Genomic DNA, 23374 nt, shown 5'->3' on the forward strand with positions numbered 1-23374 from the left:
ATCATATATATACACATATATATCATATATATATATGTGTATATGTGTGTGTATGTATATATATGTATATATATGTGTGTATATCTATATATATATGTAAATATAAAGCAAACCAGTAGTTTTGTAGTTTCAGTGTTGCTGACTGATGTCACTAACATGCGTCTCCCGTCGCATAACTACATACTTTAATGTCCTCGACCTGTCCTTGACCACTTAATAGACATTAGGAGGTCATTTATTTGACAATTTGAATTCAGCCCAGTTGTGGCTCATGATGATGGTGAAGAACACTAATTGGAAACCGTAAATAGGAGGGGATAGCCTACACAGATCTAAGGTAGCTAAGGACGAACACAATTAATTACATTTCCAATATTTCACATTTCCCAATAATATATTTAAAAATGTTAAATTGTCATGACTTTACAATGTGTATTTGCATTATTTCCTAAATGAGTCTTTCAATCTATATCTACAAAGGTGTGATTGAAAGTGAAATGACCCAAACTAGTGTCCAGTTTCCATGTTATGACATCTCAAGGTTGTCTTCTGCAGGTTCGAAAGGCTCTTGTGGTCTGTACATGAAGGTGAGGAGGAACAGCGCCACATCATAAGAGCACCAATAGGCCGTGTGTGAGGTCACCGCCGACCAATAGCGGCTCTCCACCAAGCCCTCCCTCAGCTCGAAGTCGATGCGTCTTTCCAGTTCCACTAGACCAAAGGAAATGACAGATTAGAATCCAGGTGCATTCAGGATAAGAAAACCCTGTTTACCCTTTTGCTGTTGTTGTTCTCTTGACCCTGGTGGTCTTTGTTCATATTTTGGGGTTTTGTTTCAACCAAGGAATGTAGAATACCATCTCTGAACGCACCACGTGTTGGTGGCAAGAAGATGGGCTGCAGCAGCAGAAGTGAGGGAACTGAGACTATAACTCACACAGGCTCACAAAAATTGGACAACAGAAGATTGCGAAAACGCTCCCTGGTCTGATGAGAATTTACTAGGGCTCCAACTAACAATTATTTTGATAATCGATTAATCAATGAATTGGATTTTTTTTAAAACAGCATAAAAAAACTTTAATTTCCAACCCTTTATTATAAAACAACCGCAAATTCACATTGCAAAAAAACTTCAGAAAGTACCGGTTGCTCCCTGAAAATAATGTGTACCTAATAAAGTGTCCAGTGAGAGTATATAATCTGTTCAGCGTGTTCTGGTGCTACCCTTGATATTCGTTACATTGCCTACCTTCAAAAAGGTTTCAAAGGAGGCCGCGGGTAAGCACTGTGATCAGATGCACAAACTCCCTCAAATGTCACCTTTTATAATGTGGCTCTATTCCACCTTCCCTCCAGATGTACTGTATGAGCTCCTGAATCTGTCTATCTGCGGTTGAGCCCTGAGGAAATTCATTTGACCATCTTCTTGGCTTGACATTTATCATTTCCGGTATCCACGATGGAAATAACCATAATTTCTGCTCTGTACTTGTTGTGGAAATTACACAAAACGTCAGAACCAAACGCTGTCGTGTTTGGGTTCATGAGATCATATGCCGCCCCATAAAGCTTTGTGAATAGAGCCAGCTCCTCCAAGAAGTGTGTCTGGATGACTGCAACATCCTGCGTTACTTCAGGCTAACCAGTAGCCAGTTTAATGACCCATTGGCTCGGATCGGTGCAATGAACTCTCGGTTGGACACCAATTGCCTTACAGGCGTTCAATCTCATCTGCGGAGCTCTTGTCTATCGGCGGTGAGTGGCAGTTGCATAAAGTATATTCATGCTTTGGCAGCAGGACGGCGGTGATGACGAGCAGAGGATATCAATGCTGATTGGATATGGAAAATGATTGTGATCCATTGGTAGTGCAGGGTTGTCCCCCATGTCAATGTGTTTAAACTTAACCGGATGGAAAGGTGGCCCCTGGGTGAATGATGACACGTAGTTTTACAGTTCTTTGAGTGGCCGGAAGACTAGAACAACTCTATACAAGTATATCAGTTACCATTTACAACTTTTCTACAACCAGGATGGAATTCCATGATGTCCTGATAAATGTAACAAACCCTCCAGCGCCCCTTTTCTCATGCAACCAAGTTCTCCAAGTTGAACAAACTTGTAAACCAGGAAAAGTGGATGAGGCTGTTTGTGTGAGACTGCATTCTCCACAGTTCCTCAAAGTGCTCTTTCAACCACTTGAACAAATCCCCAGTTCTGTAGTTATAGTCTACTGGTGAACCCTGAGCTAGTTAAAAACCTGGTGTGTGTAGATTTTAGAATATCCCAGGTTATGGATTTAACTGTAATATATATAATATAAATATATATCATTTTATTTTACACCATAGGTCATAACATTTACAGTATAAAATGATTTTGCAGAACAGACAAAAATGTTCTATGGATGTCAGCCAGGACAAAGGCAAAAAAATAGCCTTTACAAATATGAACAAATTTCCGCAAAGTAGCCCAGGTGCCCCAGGTGCGCCATTTCTTCCTCATTTTTCTCACCCGTCCCTTTCTCTCACTTTGTCCGTCTCACTCGTCTTTTCCTCAAATTTCGCTATCTTTCTTTTCTTCCTACCGTCTTTTTATTTGTAATTTGCCGCTACCTCTCTCGTCTGTCCGCACTATTGAGACGATATCAGAGTCAGTCAGTGGGGAACCGGCCTCTGTTCCGAGCCCGACTGCCGACGGGAAGAAACTGTTTGTGTGGCGGGAGGTCTTAGTCCTGATGGACTTTGAAAACATCAAAGCACAGGAAGGATTTGGGCCAAGTGGTAAAATCTGGGGTCCTTTTTTTTATTCCGACCAGGTCACTGTAATTTTTTTTGTTCTTCGTTTTGAATATCTGTATTTCCTGAACTACGTAGGTACAACATGATTAAAAGTAACAAAAAAAGTTATTATAAATAATAATAAAAAGTGAAAGAAAAAATGTAGTTTAAAATAACGTAATAATAACAAAATTAAATATGAAAAAAAATATTTACTTCTGTTTGTTTTGGTTCAAAAAAAGAAGAAAAGAAAGAAAACACTTTGCAACTACTAATAGTCTTATTAATGTTTTTTGATATTATCGCTCATAAACTAAGCCCAAATAAGTATATTTATTATTTTGAACAAATTCAACAAAATTTCAGAAGTTACAAAAAATACCCTTGGATTTCAGTTATTAGGGGCAAAAATTGCCCCTAAGTTGCCAATGTTTGACAAAAAGTATACTACTTACTGGAGGTGTTTTCCAGGACAGCTGAGGCGGACTGGTACAGGGCTGGCTCGACCTCTGCCCTTCCCTGCTCTAGTTCCTTTTCCTCTTCTTCAATCTCTGCCACAGCCGCTCCTGCGTCTACTTCAGTCACATTTTCAACTTCAGAGGTCCCGCCCTCTGGATATGATGGGTCGTCCTCCACTCCTCCCACCTGGCCACCAGAACGGGAAAAGCGGGAAAACAGGATTCCTCCTATTCCCTTTCCAAGACTGGCAGCACCTGAGAGGCAGTAAGAATCGTTCATTTCAGTCAGTGAAGTAAAATGCTCCAAAACTTCGATGAGCAGCCCAGCACTAATCACATGATAAAATGTTTGGACCTAACTGTTCTCATGAATCAACTGATCCCTCGGACAGGTATCACCACCTCCCTAACTGACCCTCAAGCTAAGATCCCATTCTCAACCAAGCAGGAAGCAGATACTTGACGGCTTGTACCACCACCGCAATGCACTTTTCGGCCTGTCTGGCTCCTTAATCAAACAATCGGTGGTTAGATCCCTGGCACCTGCAGTCTACATGTTAGTTAGACAGAACCAAACTGTCTCATTACCGCAGGGTCCTTGAGTTTGCATGAACAGCCCATCTACATCCTTGCTGTAGCTTTACTCCTCAATGCGAACCGTTTCTCAATATGGGCTCTTGTCTGGACTTGTGTTCTTGTGAAACGTCATCAGTCCTGATGACTGTCAAAAAAACTGGATGTGACCCGCTCGGCCCATTTTACCAGGATTCAATTCAATTCATCGGAACAGGCAGATCTATTCCTTTAAGAGCCAAACAGAATGTATTTCACCCAGTTGGAGGAAGTGGGAGAACCCAGAGAGAACCCACGCAGACACAGGGAGAACATGCGGACTCCACACAGAAAGGCCACCGGGTGGAGTTGAACCCCGGACACCATCGTGCAAACATTTTGATTCACAAAATTATATTCTTAGTGTGAACAAATAAAACATGTTTTATGAGATTAGTGTCTGATTAATACTTGCTACAACATTGACGACTAGTACTCATTTTTACGACTGCACCGGCTACTGTTATACTGTAAACTGTAAACCTCTGACAGGCAGAGGTTCGGAGACACGGGATGGCAAAAGACGTATCTGGTCCACGGAATAGGCAGGTTCGTGGTCGAGAGAAGGCGGAAGGTCAATACACGGGAGCTCACTGGTTCTACTGGAATTCAGTGGCAGAGAAACAAAGGGATCAGCAAAGACGCGTACTCGTAATACCTCACAACTCACTCGCTGCGTCGGCCTGCTCTTATAGGTCTCCTCTCGTGGGTGTTCCAAATTTCGCTGATTGGCTCCGAAGGACGCGTTCTTCGGCGCCCCCTTGCGGCCTCCTGCCGCCACGCTGGGGTTGAGACCACACAGAGCCCCTCCTCCACGGCCGGCTCCTGACGGCCGAGCAACTGAAGACTGCAGGTGCGGACGAGGTGCAGGGCGGTCTGGACGTGCCTGATGGAAATCTTCTATTAGTTCCCGGGAGAGGACATCCCGGGCCCGGACCCATAACCGTTTTTCAGGGCCGTATCCTTCCCAATCCACCAGGTAATGGAGGCCGTCTCGTAGCCGTTTGGAATCCAGCACAGCCGTGATAGCGTATGCCGGACCCCCATCTATCTCCAGCGGGGCAGGTGGAGTCGGGGTCGGCCCAGATGGATGAAGAGGGATAGCATGGACAGGCTTCAGAAGGGACACGTGAGATGCTGAGGAGATATGGTAATGTTGGGGTAAGAGCAGTCGGTAGATTACCGGGTTGATGCGATGGGTGATCTTGAACAGCCCGATGTATCGGGCCAGAGCTTCCGGCAGGGCAGACGCAGCTTCGAGTCCCTTGTAGACAGCCACACCCGCTGACCCGGTTGGTAGATGGGAGTGCGCCGTCGTCGCCGGTCTGCGAACGTCTTCTGTGTGCAGGCAGCCTGCCGGAGGTGACGATGGGCGGTCTCACATACCTTGCCACTGCGCCGGAACCAGTCCTCTATGGCCGGCACTGGACCTGGCATAGTATCCCAGGGGAAAAAAGGGCGCTGGTACCCCAACACACACTGAAAAGGGGTGCGCGCGCAGACTGGACAGGAGAGCACGTAGTCCCGCACGTCGGAGGCTAGCGAGTTCCACCAGTGGTTTAGGTAATGCCTGGATGTCCTGATCCCAACGTTGTGTGACTCCACCCGACGAGCTGAGGCCGCACTGACGTGGGGGACATAAGTCCGGTTTGGGAGGTGTGTCAGGTGGCACCGGTTCTGTGCGCAGCGCCTCCTGGATGACTGACTCGAGCTCCCAGTGAATAGGTCCGACGAAATATGAAGCTAGAAGGATGGGGTCGGTCGTGGACGCTGGTGACCCGTACACGCGTGAGAGCACGTCGGCCTTAGCATTCTTCTCTCCAGGCTGGTAAGACACGGTAAACCGGAAGCCCACCGGCCCTGACGCAGATTTAGCCGTTTAGCCCCTTTCAGGTACTCCAGGTTACGGTGATCTGTCAGTACCACGAAGGGGTGTCAAGCTCCCTCTAGCCAATACCTCCACTCTTCAAGGGTGAGTTTGATGGATAGCAGTTCCCGGTTGCCCACGTCATAGTTCCTTTCTGCCGGGGACAGTTTCTTAGAAAAGAACACACATGGGTGCATCTTGGGAGGGGTCCCCGTGCGTTGGGATAGAACACCCCTGACCCCTTTTTCGGAGGTGTCCACCTCGACAATGAACTGGCGGTCGGAGTCCGGTTGGGTCAGTACGGGGGCCGAGGTGAACAGCCGTTTGAGGGTGTTGAACGCCCTCCAGGCCGCGTCGGACCATGGAAGATTGCCTTCTTCTGGCTCGTAAGGGCAAGGGGGGCAACTGTTGCCCCGAAGTTCCGGATAAATCTCCTATAATAGTTGGAAAACCCCAGGAATCGCTGGAGGTCCTTGACCGTGTTGGGTGTAGGCCAGTTGCATACACGTCTACCTTCGCCTGGTCCATGGCGACCCCTCGTGGCGACAGCACGTATCCTAGGAAGGTGAGCGTTGAGACATGGAACAGGCTTTTCTCCGCGTTTACGTAGAGCCGGTTAGCCTGCAGATTCTGGAGCACTGAACTGAATCACCAGATATCCGTAATGCCCCCTTGCCGTCAGGAATGCCTTTTTCCATTCATCGCCCTCCTGGATGCGCACCAAGTTGTACGCGCTACGGAGGTAGAGTTTAGTGTAGACGCGTGCTCCTCCTACCTGTTCCAAGGCCGCCGGGATGAGTGGCAGGGGAAACCGGTTCTTCACTGTGATGGCGTTCAATGCACGGTAATCGATACAAGGACGTAACCCGCCATCCTTCTTACCCACGAAGAAGAAGCTTGAAGCGACCGGGACGTGCAGGGGCAGATGAAGCCCTGACGCAGGGATTCCTCGAAGTACTGGTTCATGGCCTCCTACTCGGGTAGGGACAATGCGTAGATCCGACCCTTCGGCAGCGGTGCCCCCGGCAGCAACTCGATAGCACAATCGCACGGTTGATTGGGAGCCAGTTCTGTGGCTTTTTTCTTGGTGAAAACCTCCTGGAGCGTTTCGTAGCAGGAGGGCACTGACTGGGTCTTGGGGGCCGTGGCTGCCTCAACCGAGGTGGCTCGGCAGGTGACGTTCAGACATCTGGACTTACACTCCGGGGACCAGGTCAATAACTCTCCTTGTCGCCACGAAATCACCGGGTCATGAAGCACCAGCCATGGGTGCCCTAGGATCAATGGTTCCCGGGAAGATGAGACGATGAAGCAACTCGTGCAACGCTCCAACCCGTAGGGTGATGTCCTCCGTCCGGTGCGTAATCCTCCCGGTGCCCAGAGGTTGTCCATCCAGTGAGTTAATTCGGAGTGGGGAAAACACCGGGATGAGGGACACAGATAGACGGTGACCCCCCCGTCGGTCGTTCCGTCCGCAACGACGACTACACCTACACCCCCCCATCGGACCTTCTCGACCGGTCCGCGAAATATTGTCTGACATGAAACCGGTCCGTGAGGTAAAAAAGGTTGAGGACCACTGGGCTGATGCACAACGTGTGTTTACACACCTCCTGGATCCTGATTGGTCGCTGCTGCAGCCGCAAGGCACTGATTGGATGCTCACAGAACGTAATACAGCGCAGATGAACATGATTCAGACTACGGCGTTTATATGTTCAACAATAGGAAACGTAGTCCCAGCTGTTTTACATCAAGTTTATTTCGGATTATTCCAACGGAAGAATACAAGGCGCAGGGAACTTTGAGGTGCGTAAACGCTATTTATAGGTGCGTAAACGCTATTTCCAAATTCCAGAGGTGCGTAAACGGCGTTTACGTGCGTTTACCCTCCACTACAGCCCTGCTGGTAATATTACTCCTGCAGCTAGTACTACTACTACCAATATTAATGCTATTTCTGCAGAATCTGATGCTAGATTGCCGTTCAACTTCAGATGCACAAATGCGTTTTTTCTAACATGGAGTTGTTTGTAGCCAATCAGATGTGGCCCTCATTTTCAACCAATCACAAAAGCGCAGCTCCCTTCCTCCCCACGAGCCTGGCAGCAATACAGCAACGCAACTTGCGATGCAACGGGTCCGAAGTCAGCAAACAATGGCGTCTGGTAGAGACAATGAAAAAAAGACATTTGTGGATCTACTCACGTCAGACGAGTCTCAAAAAGCCCACACACAAATTTGAAGCGATCGGCAAACAAATATAAATATCACTCTCAATTTATTCATGTGTGCATTGAAATGTATTTGTAAATCGTTTAGTTTGCATTTGTAAATCAAATATATTTGTGAATTGCTCTGTGCACATTTGTGAATCTTGCATTTGCAATTATTGAGACTGATCTGACCCCATACTAATGGTCTGTTCATACGAAAAGCATCTAATATATTCTATGCCAGGTCAATGCACTGACGCGAATGGTTCGAAATGAAGCAAATCTTCAACTGGCAGCACAAATGGCACGGTGCAAAGGATGCGAACGAAACGAATGGAGCGAAGTGAATCATTTTTGCCACATTCGACCGAAGCTGTCTTGCGAAACCCAATCAGCAGAGACATACTCTGCCTGACATCATCCCTGTCTTATAAGGTTTGTTTGTGTCTTTATTATGTGTTATACAAACTGCAATAATGTCATGTCAAGAAGGGGTGTTTAGACAAAACAAGACTATGTCTGTATCGTTTGTACAATAAGTTGGGTATATGACATGTCAGTCGAGATAAGATGACTGCTGAGGATATGAAATCTGTGTGACGTGTATGTCCGGTCTCCAGAAGGCCACTCCGTGTCTCATCATGATGTATGTCTCAGGATAAAGAACATGACGATCTTTGTATAATGAGATCAATGTGCGTACGCAACACCTTCCTGTTTATCATACCTTATCCCAGTATATATCTGCCTTTGCGATCGACAGGTGGATTGCGATCAACCTATTGGGAAACCCTGGTTTAAAGCATGTTTACATGCTCCAGATTCTCTCAGCTCGGACCTGTTTTAGCTTTTACATTACTGTGTGCTTACCCATAATACTGGCTTTCCCAAGGCTGGTGATGGACTCTCCATAGTGCCGTCTGGCCTGGGTTGGGGAGGTGCAGGGGCTGGGAATGCTCTCTGAGTCAGAGAGAGATGGGTTGAGCAGCGTCTGTCGGATCTCATCATACCGTGTTGGGCTGGTGGTGTTGTACCTGCACATCACATCCACATTAGCCTCAGCCACAGAAACACGTAGTCCTCACTCTGTCTTCAGCTGTACTTGTGTTAACGGCAACTCTCTTCCTTCATGTCATCTCGCAACTCGTGTCCACCAGTGGGCTTTTAAGGATATCACGGTCAGTGGTTCTCCGACTGTCCTCCCTCTACTCAAGAGTTAATATAATCTGCATCATGTTGAGATTACTCATAATTAAAACCAGTGTGCATATCTATTGTGTAACTCCGTTCCGTTTTTAACCGATTTCTACTAATGGCCGATATTAATTGTCTTCTGATATCAATCATATCGGGTAATCACGTAAGTGTGGTTGTATGTCAGGGGAAGGATTCGTCTATTCTATGTTTCTTAATTGTTCTATTCTCAGTAATCTGCTAAATTATCTTGGCTTCTAAATGCTTCTAATAATAAACAGGTATATTGTATATGGCAGGAGTATCATATTTATTGCATTAGTAATTATCTGCTGATTTATTTTGTTTAAATCCATTCAGTGTCTAATGATTGAAATTATCTTTTCAATATTTGACTTGCCTCTCCTGATTAAAGTAAGTTTTACATAAATTTGATAATTTGGCAACTGTGGATAATGCAAAAAATATTTTATGAGATCACAGCATCTGCTGTTTTAAAGAAATCCCCATGAGAATTCATGAATAACCAGAATTACAGTGGGTACGAAAAGTATTCAGACCCCTTTAAAATGTTTCATTGCAGCTATTTGCTTAAATCAAAAAAGTTCATTTTATTTCTCATTAAAGTACACTCAGCACCCCATCTTGACAGAAAAAACAGAAATGTATTAAAAAAAAAAACTGAAATATCACATGGTCATAAATATTCAGACCCTTTGCTGTGACACTCATATTTAACTCACATGCTGTCCATTTCTTCTGATCCTCCTTCAGATAGATTTACTCCCTCATTGGAGTCCTGCTGTGTTGTATTAAACTGATTGGACTTGATTAGGAATGGCACGCACCTGTCTATATAAGACCTTACAGCGCATACCAGAGCAAATGAGAGTCATGAGGTCGAAGGAGCAGCCCAAGGAGCTCAGAGACAGAATTGCGGCAGGACACAGATCTGGCCAAGGTTACAAAAGAAGTTCTGAGGCACTCAGGGTTCCCAATGAGCACAGTGGCCTCCATAATTCTTAAATGGAAGAAGTTTGGGACGACCAGAACTCTTCCTAGACCTGGCCGTCCAGCCAAACTGAGCAATCGTGGGAGAAGAGCCTTGGTGAGAGAGGTGAAGAAGAACCCAAATATCACTGTGGCTGAGCTCCAGAGATCCATTAGGGCGATGGGAGAATGTTCCACTGCAGCTCTCCACCAGTCAGGGCTTTATGGCAGAGTGGCCCGACTGAAGCCTCTCCTCAGTGAAAGACTTATGAAAGCCCGCATAGAGTTTGCCAAAAAACACATGGACTTAGACTATGATAAATAAGATTCTCTGGTCTGATGAGACCAAGATTGACCTTTTTGGCGTTAATTCTAAGCAGTTTGGGTGGAGAAAACAGGGCACTGCTCATCACCTCCCCAATACAATCCCAACAGTGAAACATGGTGGTGGCAGCATCAGGCTAAAGGGTTTTTTTCAGCTGCAGGGACAGGACGACTGGTTGCAATTGAAGGAAAGCTGAATGCGACATATGCTGGAAGAAAACTTCATCCAGAATGCTCAGGACGTCAGACTGGGCCAGCCAGAGCACTGACCTAAACCCAATTGAGCATCTCTGGAGAGACCTGGAAATGGCTTTCCACCAATGTTGACGAAACTGGAGTGGATCTGCATGGATCCCCAAATCCAGGTGTGAAAAGCATCATTCTCAAGAAGACTCATGGATGTACCAGCTCAAACTGGTGCTTCTACTCAATACTGAGAAAAGGGTCTGAATACTTATGACCCGTTTTCAGGGTTTCTTTTTTAATTTGCAAAAATGTCTACATTTTTGTTTTCTGTAAAGATGGTGTGCTGAGTGTACATTAATTAGAAATAAAATTAACTTTTTTCCATACGGTATGTCATATGCTACCCTTTTTACCCTTTTTCTTACCAGTGGATTTGAACCGGTGCAATTCTATTGTAGTGCTTTAAGATAAGAGGCTCCAATCTGTATGCCTGAAACAAAAAAGAGCATAGTTCATTTAATATTTTTACACATTTTATTTGAAGATAATTGGTTTGTTACATTTTGACTGCGATAGTACCTTTTTCCAATTTTTTTTATCGCATTTAAAAAAAATGAATTAAAAATGGTGTATTGTGAACTTTTTAAAACTTTAAACAAATAAGTTGCTTCTTAACAGCAGTGTTCCCTTCAGTGGTAGTTCAAATATTACTTGTAAATCTCAACTTTGACTTTAAATTTAAAATGATAACAAAATATAACTGCAACAGTGCTGTGAAGAAGTATTTGCCCCCTCCTTGGTTTCTTTTTTTATTTGCATATTTTCCCTCTACATGGTCCTCTGTGAAAGCGTATTTTTCCCCCCACCGGTTGATAAATTATGAAAGAACTGTGATTTAAACTGAATTAATTGAAATCCGTCTAAAGTGTTACAAGGCCATTTCTATGTCTTTGGCGGCTTCAACAAACCATAACGTCAACCGGTGGTGATGACGGTGAGGTATCATTATTTGAATTGGGACACTTTATTTGTTTGAGTGCACGTAGATAATTGTTAGTCTTAAGAGTTTTGATATTCCTGTCAGTGGGTATAGCTCACTATCGTCCTGGCGAACGACTGAGAAGTTGTCATCACAGGTCAATTTGTTAATTGGACTGTTCCATTCTGCAGATGCAAGAGGGGCACTGTCAGAAGCCCTCACTTCAGACCTACAGAGGAGGAACGTCCTCACACCCTGCAAATAGCTATGGACTGGCCACCTTAATATAAACCTGCAGTTCGGGGATAAATCCACCAGTGTTTGTTTTTGTTTTTTTGCAGTAGAGCACACATGTTGTTTTGAAGTAGTTCTTAATTAGGTTGAAATTGCAAGTATGTTGTGTTTATTTAGTCACTGTTTGATTTTGTTACTTTGAAAATATATTGGGTTAATAAAGTCCCTACTTTTCCCACTTGACCCACTCTCCTAGCTTCATGTGTACCCTGGTCTCTCACATCCACAAATGAAAAAGACTTCGAACAGTGGTGAACCTTCCCAGGAGGGGCCGGCCAACCAAAGTTATCCAAAGAGTACATCAACGACTCATCCAGGAGGTCATACAAGACCCCAGAACAATATTTGAAGAACTGCAGGACTCAGTTAAGGTCAGTGTCCGTGACTCAATGCTAAGAAATAAACTAAAGATTTTGCGTCTATGGGAGGGTCTGAAGAAGAAATCTATCAAAGGGCTGCTCTCACATAGTTCTCAAATAGTCAAGATTGTTTTGCCTATTTGGAAGGTGTGCGTCCCATCCCATCTGGTGTAAAAGTAACAGAGCATTACATAAAAAACACATCATACAAACAATATAACATGGTGATGGTAGTGTGATGGTCTGCGGCTGCTTTTCAGCTTCAGGACCTGGACCACTTAATTAATAATAAATAATATCAATCAATAATAATTGATGGAACCATGAATTCTACTTTTTACCAGAAAGTCCTGAAGGAGAATGTCCCGCTGTTTGTTTGTGACTTCAAGCTACTGCAGCAGGACAATGATCCAAAGCCCCGAGCAGATCCATCTCTGAATGTCTCAGAAGAAGCCAAACAAAGGTTTTGGAGGGGCCTAAACAAATGTCCGGACTAAAATCTGATCGGGATGCTGTGGTATGACCTTAAACAGCCGTTTATACTCCACAAACATTCAAATCAATGTGAATGACTTAAAACAATCCTGCAGAGAAAGGTTGATAAAAAGACTCATAGCCACAGAGGGCCAGGGAGGCTTTGATAGTTTCCTTATTAATAAATTGAATCATTTAAAAACAGCATTTTGTATTTACTCTCTTTTTAAAAAAAAAAGTTTGATCTGAAACATTTGTTATAAATACGCAAAAAAACAAGAAACCAAGAAGGGGGCAAATACTTTTTCAGTGAGTGAAAAAAATACTTTGTTAGTGATTACTCCTTTCTAAACATCATAACGGTTAAGTGACGCTTACAATCCAGAACACTCATTTGCGGGATAAGTAGCTCACCACAGGGTCTGTGGGATGGAAAATGTTGAAGAGGCGTTTGCAGATAGATGTTGGGAGGATGTGGTCCTGTACTCCATTGTTCCCAGGCCGGATCCCACGCAACGCCAAGAAAACAGCCAGAGGAGAGCCCATGCAGAAGAAGTTTTCTACCTGCCACAAAAAAAAGTCCAGATTCAACATGGGAGAATAAGAACTCAATGGAATTAAAGGTTTTATAGTTTGAATCAGTGGCTTTTTAGTAAAAAAACTGGTTTTGTGGTTTGACCTGGAACTCTTATATTTTAAATTAGGGAGAATTTAGTTTGAACCATGGTATTTCAAGATTTATATATAAATGACTCCAGAAAATATTTTTTCTGTACAAATAACTTGTACATTGTACAATATATTAATATGAACTAAATCCATGAAGTTAGCAAATGTATTTCTGACCCAAAATAACATACATTGCACTTTAAGTTACACAATACCTTTTTTATTGTGACACAATCAATAATGAGAACAAAAAAGTTTATCTGTTGGATGCATAAGTATTCACTCCCTTGAATCAATACTTGGAACCCCCTTTCGCCACAATTACAGATGCCTTTTGGAGTAAGTCTCCTCCAGCTTTGTACATCTAGAGATGGAAATGTTCGTCCGTCCATTCTACTTGGCAAAAAAGCTGAAGCTCAGTCATATTGGATGGAGACCGTCTGGGCAAATTAAAACATTAACATGCTTTAATCTAAACCTTTTCCATTGTAGCTCTGGCTATATGTTTAGGGTCATTGTCTTGCTAGAAGATGAACCTCCACCCCAGTCTCACGTCTTTTGCAGACTGCGTGTTTTTTTCAAGAATTGCCCTGTATTTGGCTCCATCCATATATCCCATAATTCTGACTAGTTTCCCTGTACCTGCTGAAGAGAAGCATCCCCACAGCATCATGTTGCCACCACCATGCTCAGGGTGATGGGCAGTGTTGGGTTTCCTCCACTCATAGCGTTTTGCAGTCTAAAAAGGGTTTTTAGACTGAGGGTCTTTAGACTTTATAAAAAAGGGTTTTTAGACTTTTTTCAGAGGGTTTGTAGTTAGAACTTTGTAGGTCCAACTAGATGTTTTTTCTGACCAAAAGCTTTTGAGTTTTTAAGAGTTTGAAGTTTGCATCAGACAGTTTGTAATGAGTCAGAATGTTTCTAATATTATTAAATTCCATACAACTTAGAAGTCAGAAATGTCTTGCCTCCCACTAGAAAACATTTTTATAATAATCATAATAATTAAAATTCATACTTCCTGCAGAAACAACCAATGTCAATATATGTGGCCACGTTATCAGGTGTTTTAAAATAAATTAAAAAAACGCCACAATTGTAGCCTCCACATTAATTGTGTGTGCACTTGGCATCAGTTGTAATGGTCAACCATAGGTTTTGTTACGTTTGGCAGTGTGAACCTAGAACACACATGGAGGTTATAATTTGCAAATTTCAATTTGAAGAATTACAACCTTTTAGTTGTCTGGAATGGTTGTTGTTGAATATGAAAAATATTCTATTTGAATCAGCCTCTTTGAGTGATCCAATGTTTTCTTTGTGGTTTTAACCACATCTAGGACACATGGTGAAAAGGAAATGTCTTGCAGCAGCTGATGACAACTTTACCTTGAATTTTAAAGCAGGCACTTCACAAATCGAGGTACGCAGACCCTGGAACTGATTCTCCAAATCCCTTAACCTAGAATAATGAATAATATAAAATAGATTAAATTGACTCAAAGGAAGGTTGCATGGTTGTTTAGCTATGTCTACGTTCACAATCCAAGCAAGAAGGACCAGCTACATTGTTGCCGTGTCAGTGTTAAAGTGCTCAAGCACTAACAATAGCAACTGGTTAACAGTATTGTTTAATTGAATAAAACGGGTTCAACAGTAGTTTGTAGCTCTATGATGATGGCTTCTATTGAAAATATATTTTCCTAAACCCCGTATGCAAGGACTAAGTTATGTGTAAACCAGAAATAAACCTTATCAAATCTTATCATCTAAAATAAATATAATGTGGGTCCAAGAAATCAACTGAATGCTGCATGCTGGTTACCACCTGGTTACCTGGGTAGTGAATTATGAGTGCAAACTAGTAAAAGGCTGGAACAAGCCCAGGTAATGACCGATGATTTTACAGGCATCTGTAATAATTAAATATTTTTTGGAAAGTTTGGAGTTGTTCAAATAGATACGACAAGACAACCTTAAATTGTCCAAAATTGAATTTGGGACAATATGATCTGTCATCTGTTCAAATGAATGAATCATCCTATTCTGACATTTCCCCCACCAATTTAATTTTTATCAAGAGAGGTCTCTGTGGGATGGGATTAGTTTGAGGTTTTGGGGATGTATCAAAATAGATAAGCGCAGGTTCCATTTTTCATGCCTGACAATAAATACATGTCTTGTGTAGATACACAAGACATGTATTTATTGTCAGGTTCCTAGATCCAGTGGACCATGTTGTGTATATATTGACTGCACACAGTGCTGTAGTGGTAACATTAGAGGTCGGTAAACTGAATTTTGTGATCATACAGACCTTGACGCGAAGCAACGCAACACAAAGACCCTGTAAGGCTGTCCTGGCTATATTGCATTATGTTATCAGTTAAAGTCATATACAATCAATGACCGTGAATAAATGTGTTTATTGTTTTCTTGACATTGAATAAACTACAAAGAAAAGTATGTGTAGGCTTCGGGATGGAGGGGGAGACAAAAGCAAGGACCTCTATAGGGCCTTAAAAAAATGAAGGCCTCTGGAAACAGGCCCAGGGTGTTACAGCTGAACTGTGTAATATGAAAAAAGCCATCCTGCAAGTTAACACTTCCCCTGCTCCATTAAGAGAACACTCAAGTCAACCTAACTAATGAATCCATTCCGAATTGGCGGGCTGATCCACAACGTGTGTGTGTGTGTGTGTGGGGGGGGTGTGGGTGGGTGTTTACATCCCGATTGGTGTTGCCAGCTGCAAGGCACTGATGGAAGGGTCATACAGCGCAGATGAAAATGATTCAGACTACAGCGTTTATGTTCAACAATATGAAAATATGTTTTAAATGACACCAAACCAAATTTATTTCAGATTATTCCAACGGAAGAATACAAGGCGCAGGGAGCTTTGAGGTGCGTAAACGCTATTTCCAAAATTCCAGAGGTGCGTAAACGGCATTTACGTGCGTTTACCCTCCACTACAGTCCTGACTGTGCAATAATAGTTTCTTAGGTCAAAAATCAAACCAGCACCAGATCCATGTCCGGATACTTCCTGTGGGCGACTGAGTGGAGAAGACAATGGTCATTGGTCTTTCAATGGTCAGGATTGGCGGATTGCTCAAATAAAAATTGTCCGTTTGTCAGACTTTTAACCCTAACATCACAGCTCCTCTATCTGTGACTACTGTGTGTGAATGTCAGTTACTTGATGATATTTTATTAAATAGCATTAGAGTGTCAGGATGAATCTGTTGTGACAGGAAAGGCAACACATATTCATCAAATTTCTTCATGCTTTTAATAACTTGTGCAGTACCTGAGGCGCGTGACTCTAAGCTGCTCCTGAAGGTGACGCTCTTCATCACTCGGCCACCGAACCTTTGTTTCCTCCGGGTCAAGTTCTGCTTCGTGATGAAAGCGCACCGGGTCCCAGCCCGTCATAATATCAAAGGTGATGACGCAGCCCAGAGAGTGTGATACTATGGACACCTTCCCATTTTTCTCAAAGTCCGGGTTTCGTGAGCAGAAGAGTGTGTACAGACGATTCAGCTCCAGAGTCAATCCCCTAGTGATCTACTTTCACCCGTAGATGCACAAGAACAACACACACATTTGTTAGGTAGTTGCCCGTATTGCGATTTTTACTTGTGCCACTAAGACTCAAATATATCTGGTTCTGTTAGATGATTATAGATTCTTAACTAATCATGCATTCTTTCATATTTAGGAATTGGATAATAATGTACTGCTATAGATCCATGTTGGAACAGTTTGGTCACAATTTAGTTTTGCCTGAGTGGAGTTGATTTGAGCTCATGGGACTAACGGTATGCAGCAACACACCTTTGAGAAACCATAGCGAGGCTAAACTTTAGCTGTGCAATAGTCTAACCTCATCTCTGTACAGAGGGCTGGTGTAGTACATGATGTCCATGGCGCTGCCGTTCAGCATTTCTCTGAGACCCCTCACTTTGTCTGGGGTGATGGAGTCCACCGTGTCTGCAGGGAGGTCATACAAATACATATAAAACAAAGTGTCTTTTTTTTAATACTTTTTCATTTTTCAGTGAAATAAGTGATTCTAATATGCCATAAATATATATATATCTGTTATAATGTTTGACAATAAAACCTGTGCAACATCTTGAAAAATCTTCCATACATGAAGTTACTTGCTCACCTAGATGTATGAAATTTGCTAGCCGAATGTAACATGCATAAAACACTCGTAGCGTATTTGAGGTGTACTTTCAAGAAATTAAGGCCATTTATTCTATAGACCTTGATGATAAAAACGTTATAAATATTAGGTTTTCCTCAAAGCACCTTACTGTAGAATGGTGGCCGTTTTACGTGACAGCCAAAACAAGATTCTTTTTATGACTCCAATGTACATTCTCCTTAAAAAGCTTTTATTATGTCTTTGTTGTTATGAGCTGGGGTGCCGCAAACCTCCATCAAGAGACAGTTTTGACCTCCACTCCACAGGAAAGAACTCTACATGCTCTGTTGTGTGATTGGAGAAGTGCTTCTCCTCCATCTTTCTGGCAGCGTCTCTCATCCTAAAAGTCAAAACAATTACTTCAGGGATTATTAAAAAATAATAATGAACTCTGCAACCCCTGCAACCTATTGATATCTTACATGCTGGTATTCCTGATGATGCGGCCTTGGTCCATCTTCTGGCCGATACCATGAACCACAAAAACAATGTGCGTGGTTTCAGGTGGGGTGTCTTCAGGTGCCGCCTCTTCTACATAACCCCGATGGAGACGTGTCCCACTGCTGGAGGCTGAGGACATTAGAGGGTCGGCTAGTGTTTAGTCAGTTAGGTGACATGGCCACCTAACCACTACTACGAATAACCTAAAGTGGTCAAACCAATTTCCCGCACAACGAAACACACTTGACATTGTTTCTAACTTAATTCCTACGTTGTCATAGTACCTTTTAAGAAGTTTCTGTGAATGTAAAGTTCCCTATGGTTTTGAATAATATACTTAATTAAACTAGTATTTTGGGCTGCAAAATAAAAAGTTTTGCTCTCAAAAAAAGAAAACCGTGGTCCCAAAAAAAGGGTTTTGTGAGAGAAAAAGGTTTTTTTTGCAGCCAAAAATTCTAGTTTTGTAAGCAAAACTAACAAATAATTTATTCTCAGTTTATAGATTTTTACTTACAAACTTGATTTTTGTTTGCAATGCAAGACATTTGATCTCAAAACAGTTTTTTTTTGCATAATAAAGACACACATCTAACTTCATATATAGGCTGCTAGAGCATGTATCATATAAGGGAATGGCTTAAGAAAATATCCAGATCTCCTCTCTTGTCTATGTCTTGTAACATTTTCCATATACCTTTAGAGAAGCCCAATTTCTGAGTGACGGTACGTGCAATCTTGGAGGTGGTGGCATCGCTGTACAGGTACACCTCGTCTACGCTGTGCCAGTCCACATGACTCCTGCTCAGTTTCAGACTGTCGATAGCTGGGAGACATGCAAATAAATGATTAACAGCAAGTGACACAATTAATCAAGTTACTTGATTCCCCATTTCCCATCATGGTGTGCAGATTGCATTGAACACCATTTACTTCAGTCGTAATACAGACTGTACACATAGTCAATGCCTTCTGAAAGGTGTTTTGAGGCCCTGTTCTGAATGGCAGAGTTGCACGCGCACACATACACACACACACACCTTAACCCCTTTCAATGTCTATATACACTCACATTTCTCTCCATACACACTTATCTTAGTCACACACTGTAAAAAAAAAAAAAAAGGTAGCAAAAAACTTATTTTATAGATTTTGTCTGTATTATTACGAACAAACACTTTCAACACTGGGATATCTGGGATAGTTCTGCAGAGAAACGCTGTTATTTTACAGATATTTCCTGTACTATTATGGTCAAACACAAATAAAGTCATACCACTAGAAGTTCTGCAGTGAAGTGGGAGTAACCAACACGGACCGGAGTCCCATTTCTTGGCGTGGGGACTTGGATGTGTGGTGGGAGTGAGTGACTTGAGACCGGAATGCGTGACTGTCACGCTCAATGCGTGACACTTCAGAGCCATGTGCTAGATTGTCAATAAAGTTAGAAAGAAAACATGTACGGCGAACCCACGGTCACGAGAGATATGTATACGAAGATACTCATTTAACATGTCGCTAAATACCCAACTGAGATCGGCACCTCCCGTTCTGACAAAGGAAATCGTAAGTTATTTTCCGTAAAATTTAGATCTTTTTTTTTACAGTGCACACGTGTCTTTCTAGGGCTTGTTTTCTTACCATCTTTGCTGTCCACTGTGGTGGTTACCACCTCCATCTCATAGGTGTCCCTCATTTGTTGCCCCCGGAAACGAGCGAGATGTTCCATCTCGATGTGATCACTCTCGTCCTCCTCAAGAGGAAGCCATGTTCCATCAATGAACCACTGGCCCCTCATCACAGGAATACGGTCTTGTTCTGAGGGACATCCGTTAATGCAGTATAAAAAGGTTGTGTAGCCAGTGCTTTTACTTTCCTAACAGTAAAAGAGATGTAAAGGGAAAATCAGTGAATTTAAGTTAGTTTTTTTTTTGTTTTTTTTTAAATCAGACATCAAGGTGGTGTTCCGTGTGTGTGTGTTGAGGGGCGTATCACAATAAAAAAAAAATCCCTATATATATATATATATAAACTATAGTAATATATCAAGCAAAAATATAAAACATCTCGGTGCAGATTCGTTTTTATATCTTTGTAAACTGATTATCCCAAAGACCCAAAGACGCTTTTTCTAAATGCGCGGCGTGTTCTAAGGGAGAGCGAAGTGATGGGGTCAGACTGACTGTTATCCAAAGCGACTTACAATAAGTGCATTTTAACCATAAGGATACAGACTCAAAAGAACAAGAATGCAGAAAGTGCAATTTCATTAAATAAGCCAATTTACAACTTGCTAGATAAAAGCCATTATAAGTACAATTTTAAGTGCTACAAGTTGTTGGTCTTTTTAGTCGAGGTAGAGTCTGAAGAGGCGTGTCTTGAGTTTGCGGCGAAAGATGTGAAGGCTCTCTGCTGTCCTGATGTCATCAGAGAGCTCGTTCCACCATCTAGTCGTGATCTAGTCGAGTGTTTTGCTCTCAGTGAGGAGGAACAAGCCGTTTGGCAGATGCAGAGCGGAGTGTGCAGGTTGGGATGTCGGGTTGGACCAGGTCCTGGATGTAGACTGGACCCCATCCATTCACAGCATGGTACATCAATGTTTTGACCATTTTTCGATGGGTGGTTGGATTTTTCATACAGACAACCTCTGATCATAAGCTAATGTTAACTTTATTGAGTCACTATACAATCATTTTTACTAACTTCACACAACATAGCCTTGGCGCTATTTTTTTTTTAAACGTGATTTGGAATAATCGACCATAGTAAGTAAAAAAGACTACTAGATTTTTTTTACTGTGTTCAAAGATTGTCTGTGAAGTAAACCTTTGATTTTAGCCAGTATAGATGGTTAAGATCAAGTTATCAATAACATTGGGAGTGAATGATTTAGCTAGATTTTAAAGTGGGTCAAATAGTTTGACATTGCTTTACATATTGCTTAACACGACAAACTGCAAAGATATATATATTTTTGAATGAGTCTGATTTGTGTTTTCTGTTTATTTTGGTTAAAAAAACACGTTGAATCAGTAGACTACTGCCTAATAGTCTTATTGCTTCCATTTGATGACAAACGCATATACATGTAGCCCAAATAAGTATTTTTATTATTTTTGACAAAAGTTAAATGTTATTTCACAAGTTTAAAAAAATGACCCCAATTTCTTATAAAATGCCCCTGGTTTTCAGTCAGTGGGGGCAAAAATTGCCCCCAAAATAATAATACATCTACGACTATAAATATAACTCGTAATTTATTTATGTGTGCATTGAAATGTATTTGTAAATTGAATATATTTGTAAATTGCTCTGTGCGCATTTGTGAATCTTTCTGTGTGCATTTGCAATTATTGAGATTGATCTGACCCCATACGAAGCAACTGATGAATCGACTGATAGTTGTAACCTTATCACTAAAGTAAAGACACGCTGAAGCATCTCGTCATGGTAGTAGTATGGTGGTAGTTGCAGTAGTGGGCTTTAAAGTACTATACGGGTGCAGCTTCAGATCCCAAGTGGCAGTAGAATCCTGCGGAATAGTAACGTTAAATATAACAACTTTAAGGTTACTTTTAAGTGACTTACCTTTCAACCAAATGTGAGAGAGTAACACGAGGCCGATGGTGCGAGTAAGGTTAGTACTAATATAACGTTACTTCATTGTCGCAGTATAGTAACCATTGTTTTTATGGCGATGAATCATTGAATTGCGGTGACTTACGGTTCCAGTACACGGGGTAGCACTCCTTCTCTCTGATATCTACTTCATAGATCCCCCCTCGGACGCACACCACCTCCACGCTTGTGCCCGCGTCCGAGTCCCCCGTCTCCTCCGACGCGGCGCGCGGCGCCGTCGGCTCCGCCCGGCCGCTGGCGCGGTCCCCCTCTCCGCTCGCGCTGTCCCCCTCTCCGCCCCGACTGTCCCCCTCTCCGCCCCGACTGTCCCCCTCTCCGCTCGCGCTGTCCCCCTCTCCGCCCCGACTGTCCCCCTCTCCGCTCTTCGGCTGGATCTCGTCGGCCTCGGCCGCCTCCTTCCCCTCGGCCTCCGGGGGATCGGCGGGGCGCCTGTCGGGGTTCTGTCCAACGAGTCTCCTATACATGACCTCGATTTTTAAAGAGTCGTGTCCCACGAACGGCTTCCACGTGCGCTTGTCCTCTTTGTAAAACCAGCGGACCTCCTCCGGTCCCAGCTCGGTGACGACCTCCCCGCGGTGCCTGGAGCTGTTTGACCTTATGCGCTTTTTGGTCACCGCGTTCCCGTCGCTTTCGATGTAGTCGGGATCGATTTCCAGATACGACGCACCCGCGTATTCGTCCCCGGGCAGGCCGAGCACCATCCCGTCCTGGGACAATATCGGCAGGTGTCTGACCAAGTCCCTGTGCCCGCCGACATCACCGTCTCCCACCGGGTCGTCGTCGTATCCGGACACAAACACATCATTCGCCATGTCCCATTCGCTGCTGCTGACTGAGTTATTTTCCGAGCTCTGTTGGCGGATAGTTGGTCTTTCGTTTATGCTGCTCATGCTACAAACGATTGAACTCCTAAAACATGAAGATAGCGTAATAACAAAACGCACAATGATGTCCCTGCCGTTAGACTACCAGGTTAGCGGCGTCTTTCTACCCAGATGTTACCATCTGGATCCCGACAATGGGCTGTCGCGTATAACTATAGCTGCAGGGTAAACGATATTAACTCAGGCTGTCTAAACGACTCATGTACCTCCTGTTTTCTTGACCTGTACGTTTAACGTTACCTTCAACACAATTGATGGAATAATCTCTAAAATGGCAATCTCGGTTGCTCCATAACATCAAGTTAATATTATCAAACCTAATCATTTCCTGTTGAAACATTCAAAATAAACTATATTATTGAGGAACGAGGGAGAATTAGCTGCAGTTAAAGTTATAAAAATAAAGGCTAATACCTAAAGCGTATAGCACTATAGAGCTGCGCACATTTATTTTATTTTGTTTGTTTTATAGTGTCCGAAATCATAAATCTATTTGAAAACTACAAGGATGTAAGTCTTTTTCCCAATCGTTTCATCGCATCGTAATATCAAGCTTTAGTTGCGGTCAGCGTCCATATTATGTTTTAAATTTACGCTTTTAATTTGAAGAATAAATTCACCATTAGTTAAGTACCTTTGCTCTAGATATCGCTGTCTTTATTGATTTAGTTTAAGCAAGATTATCTGCCATTGCATCCAAAACTAGACAATACAAAATTAACTAAATTAAAAAGCACTTCTTCAGTGACTAGTAATCAACATTGCAGTTCAAATGTAAACTTTAAATGAAA

The 23374-nt window shown here is 42.8% G+C and overlaps 1 protein-coding gene across 2 annotated transcripts; it reads right to left on the minus strand.

Moving 5' to 3' along the window:
• Positions 1 to 197: 197 nt before the first annotated feature.
• ddhd1b (DDHD domain containing 1b) lies at positions 198 to 22882 on the minus strand. Of its 2 annotated transcripts, XM_078093959.1 has the most exons (13): positions 21785 to 22882; positions 19702 to 19878; positions 18758 to 18886; positions 18045 to 18192; positions 17853 to 17962; positions 17293 to 17399; positions 16717 to 16973; positions 14795 to 14867; positions 13151 to 13300; positions 11056 to 11120; positions 8807 to 8970; positions 3239 to 3496; positions 198 to 711 (listed from the first exon to the last, which is right to left on the minus strand). In XM_078093959.1, the coding sequence occupies exons 1-13, from the start codon at positions 22587 to 22589 to the stop codon at positions 527 to 529; spliced, it is 2628 nt and encodes an 875-aa protein (XP_077950085.1). In that variant the 5' UTR covers positions 22590 to 22882; the 3' UTR covers positions 198 to 526. The 2 variants fall into 2 exon arrangements, with proteins under 2 accessions (XP_077950085.1, XP_077950086.1); XM_078093960.1 differs by lacking the exons at positions 198 to 711; positions 3239 to 3496 and adding an exon at positions 7465 to 7885.
• Positions 22883 to 23374: the final 492 nt, after the last annotated feature.

Source organism: Gasterosteus aculeatus, chromosome 18 (genome assembly GCF_964276395.1).
Source record: "Gasterosteus aculeatus chromosome 18, fGasAcu3.hap1.1, whole genome shotgun sequence".
Lineage (NCBI taxonomy): Eukaryota > Metazoa > Chordata > Actinopteri > Perciformes > Gasterosteidae > Gasterosteus > Gasterosteus aculeatus.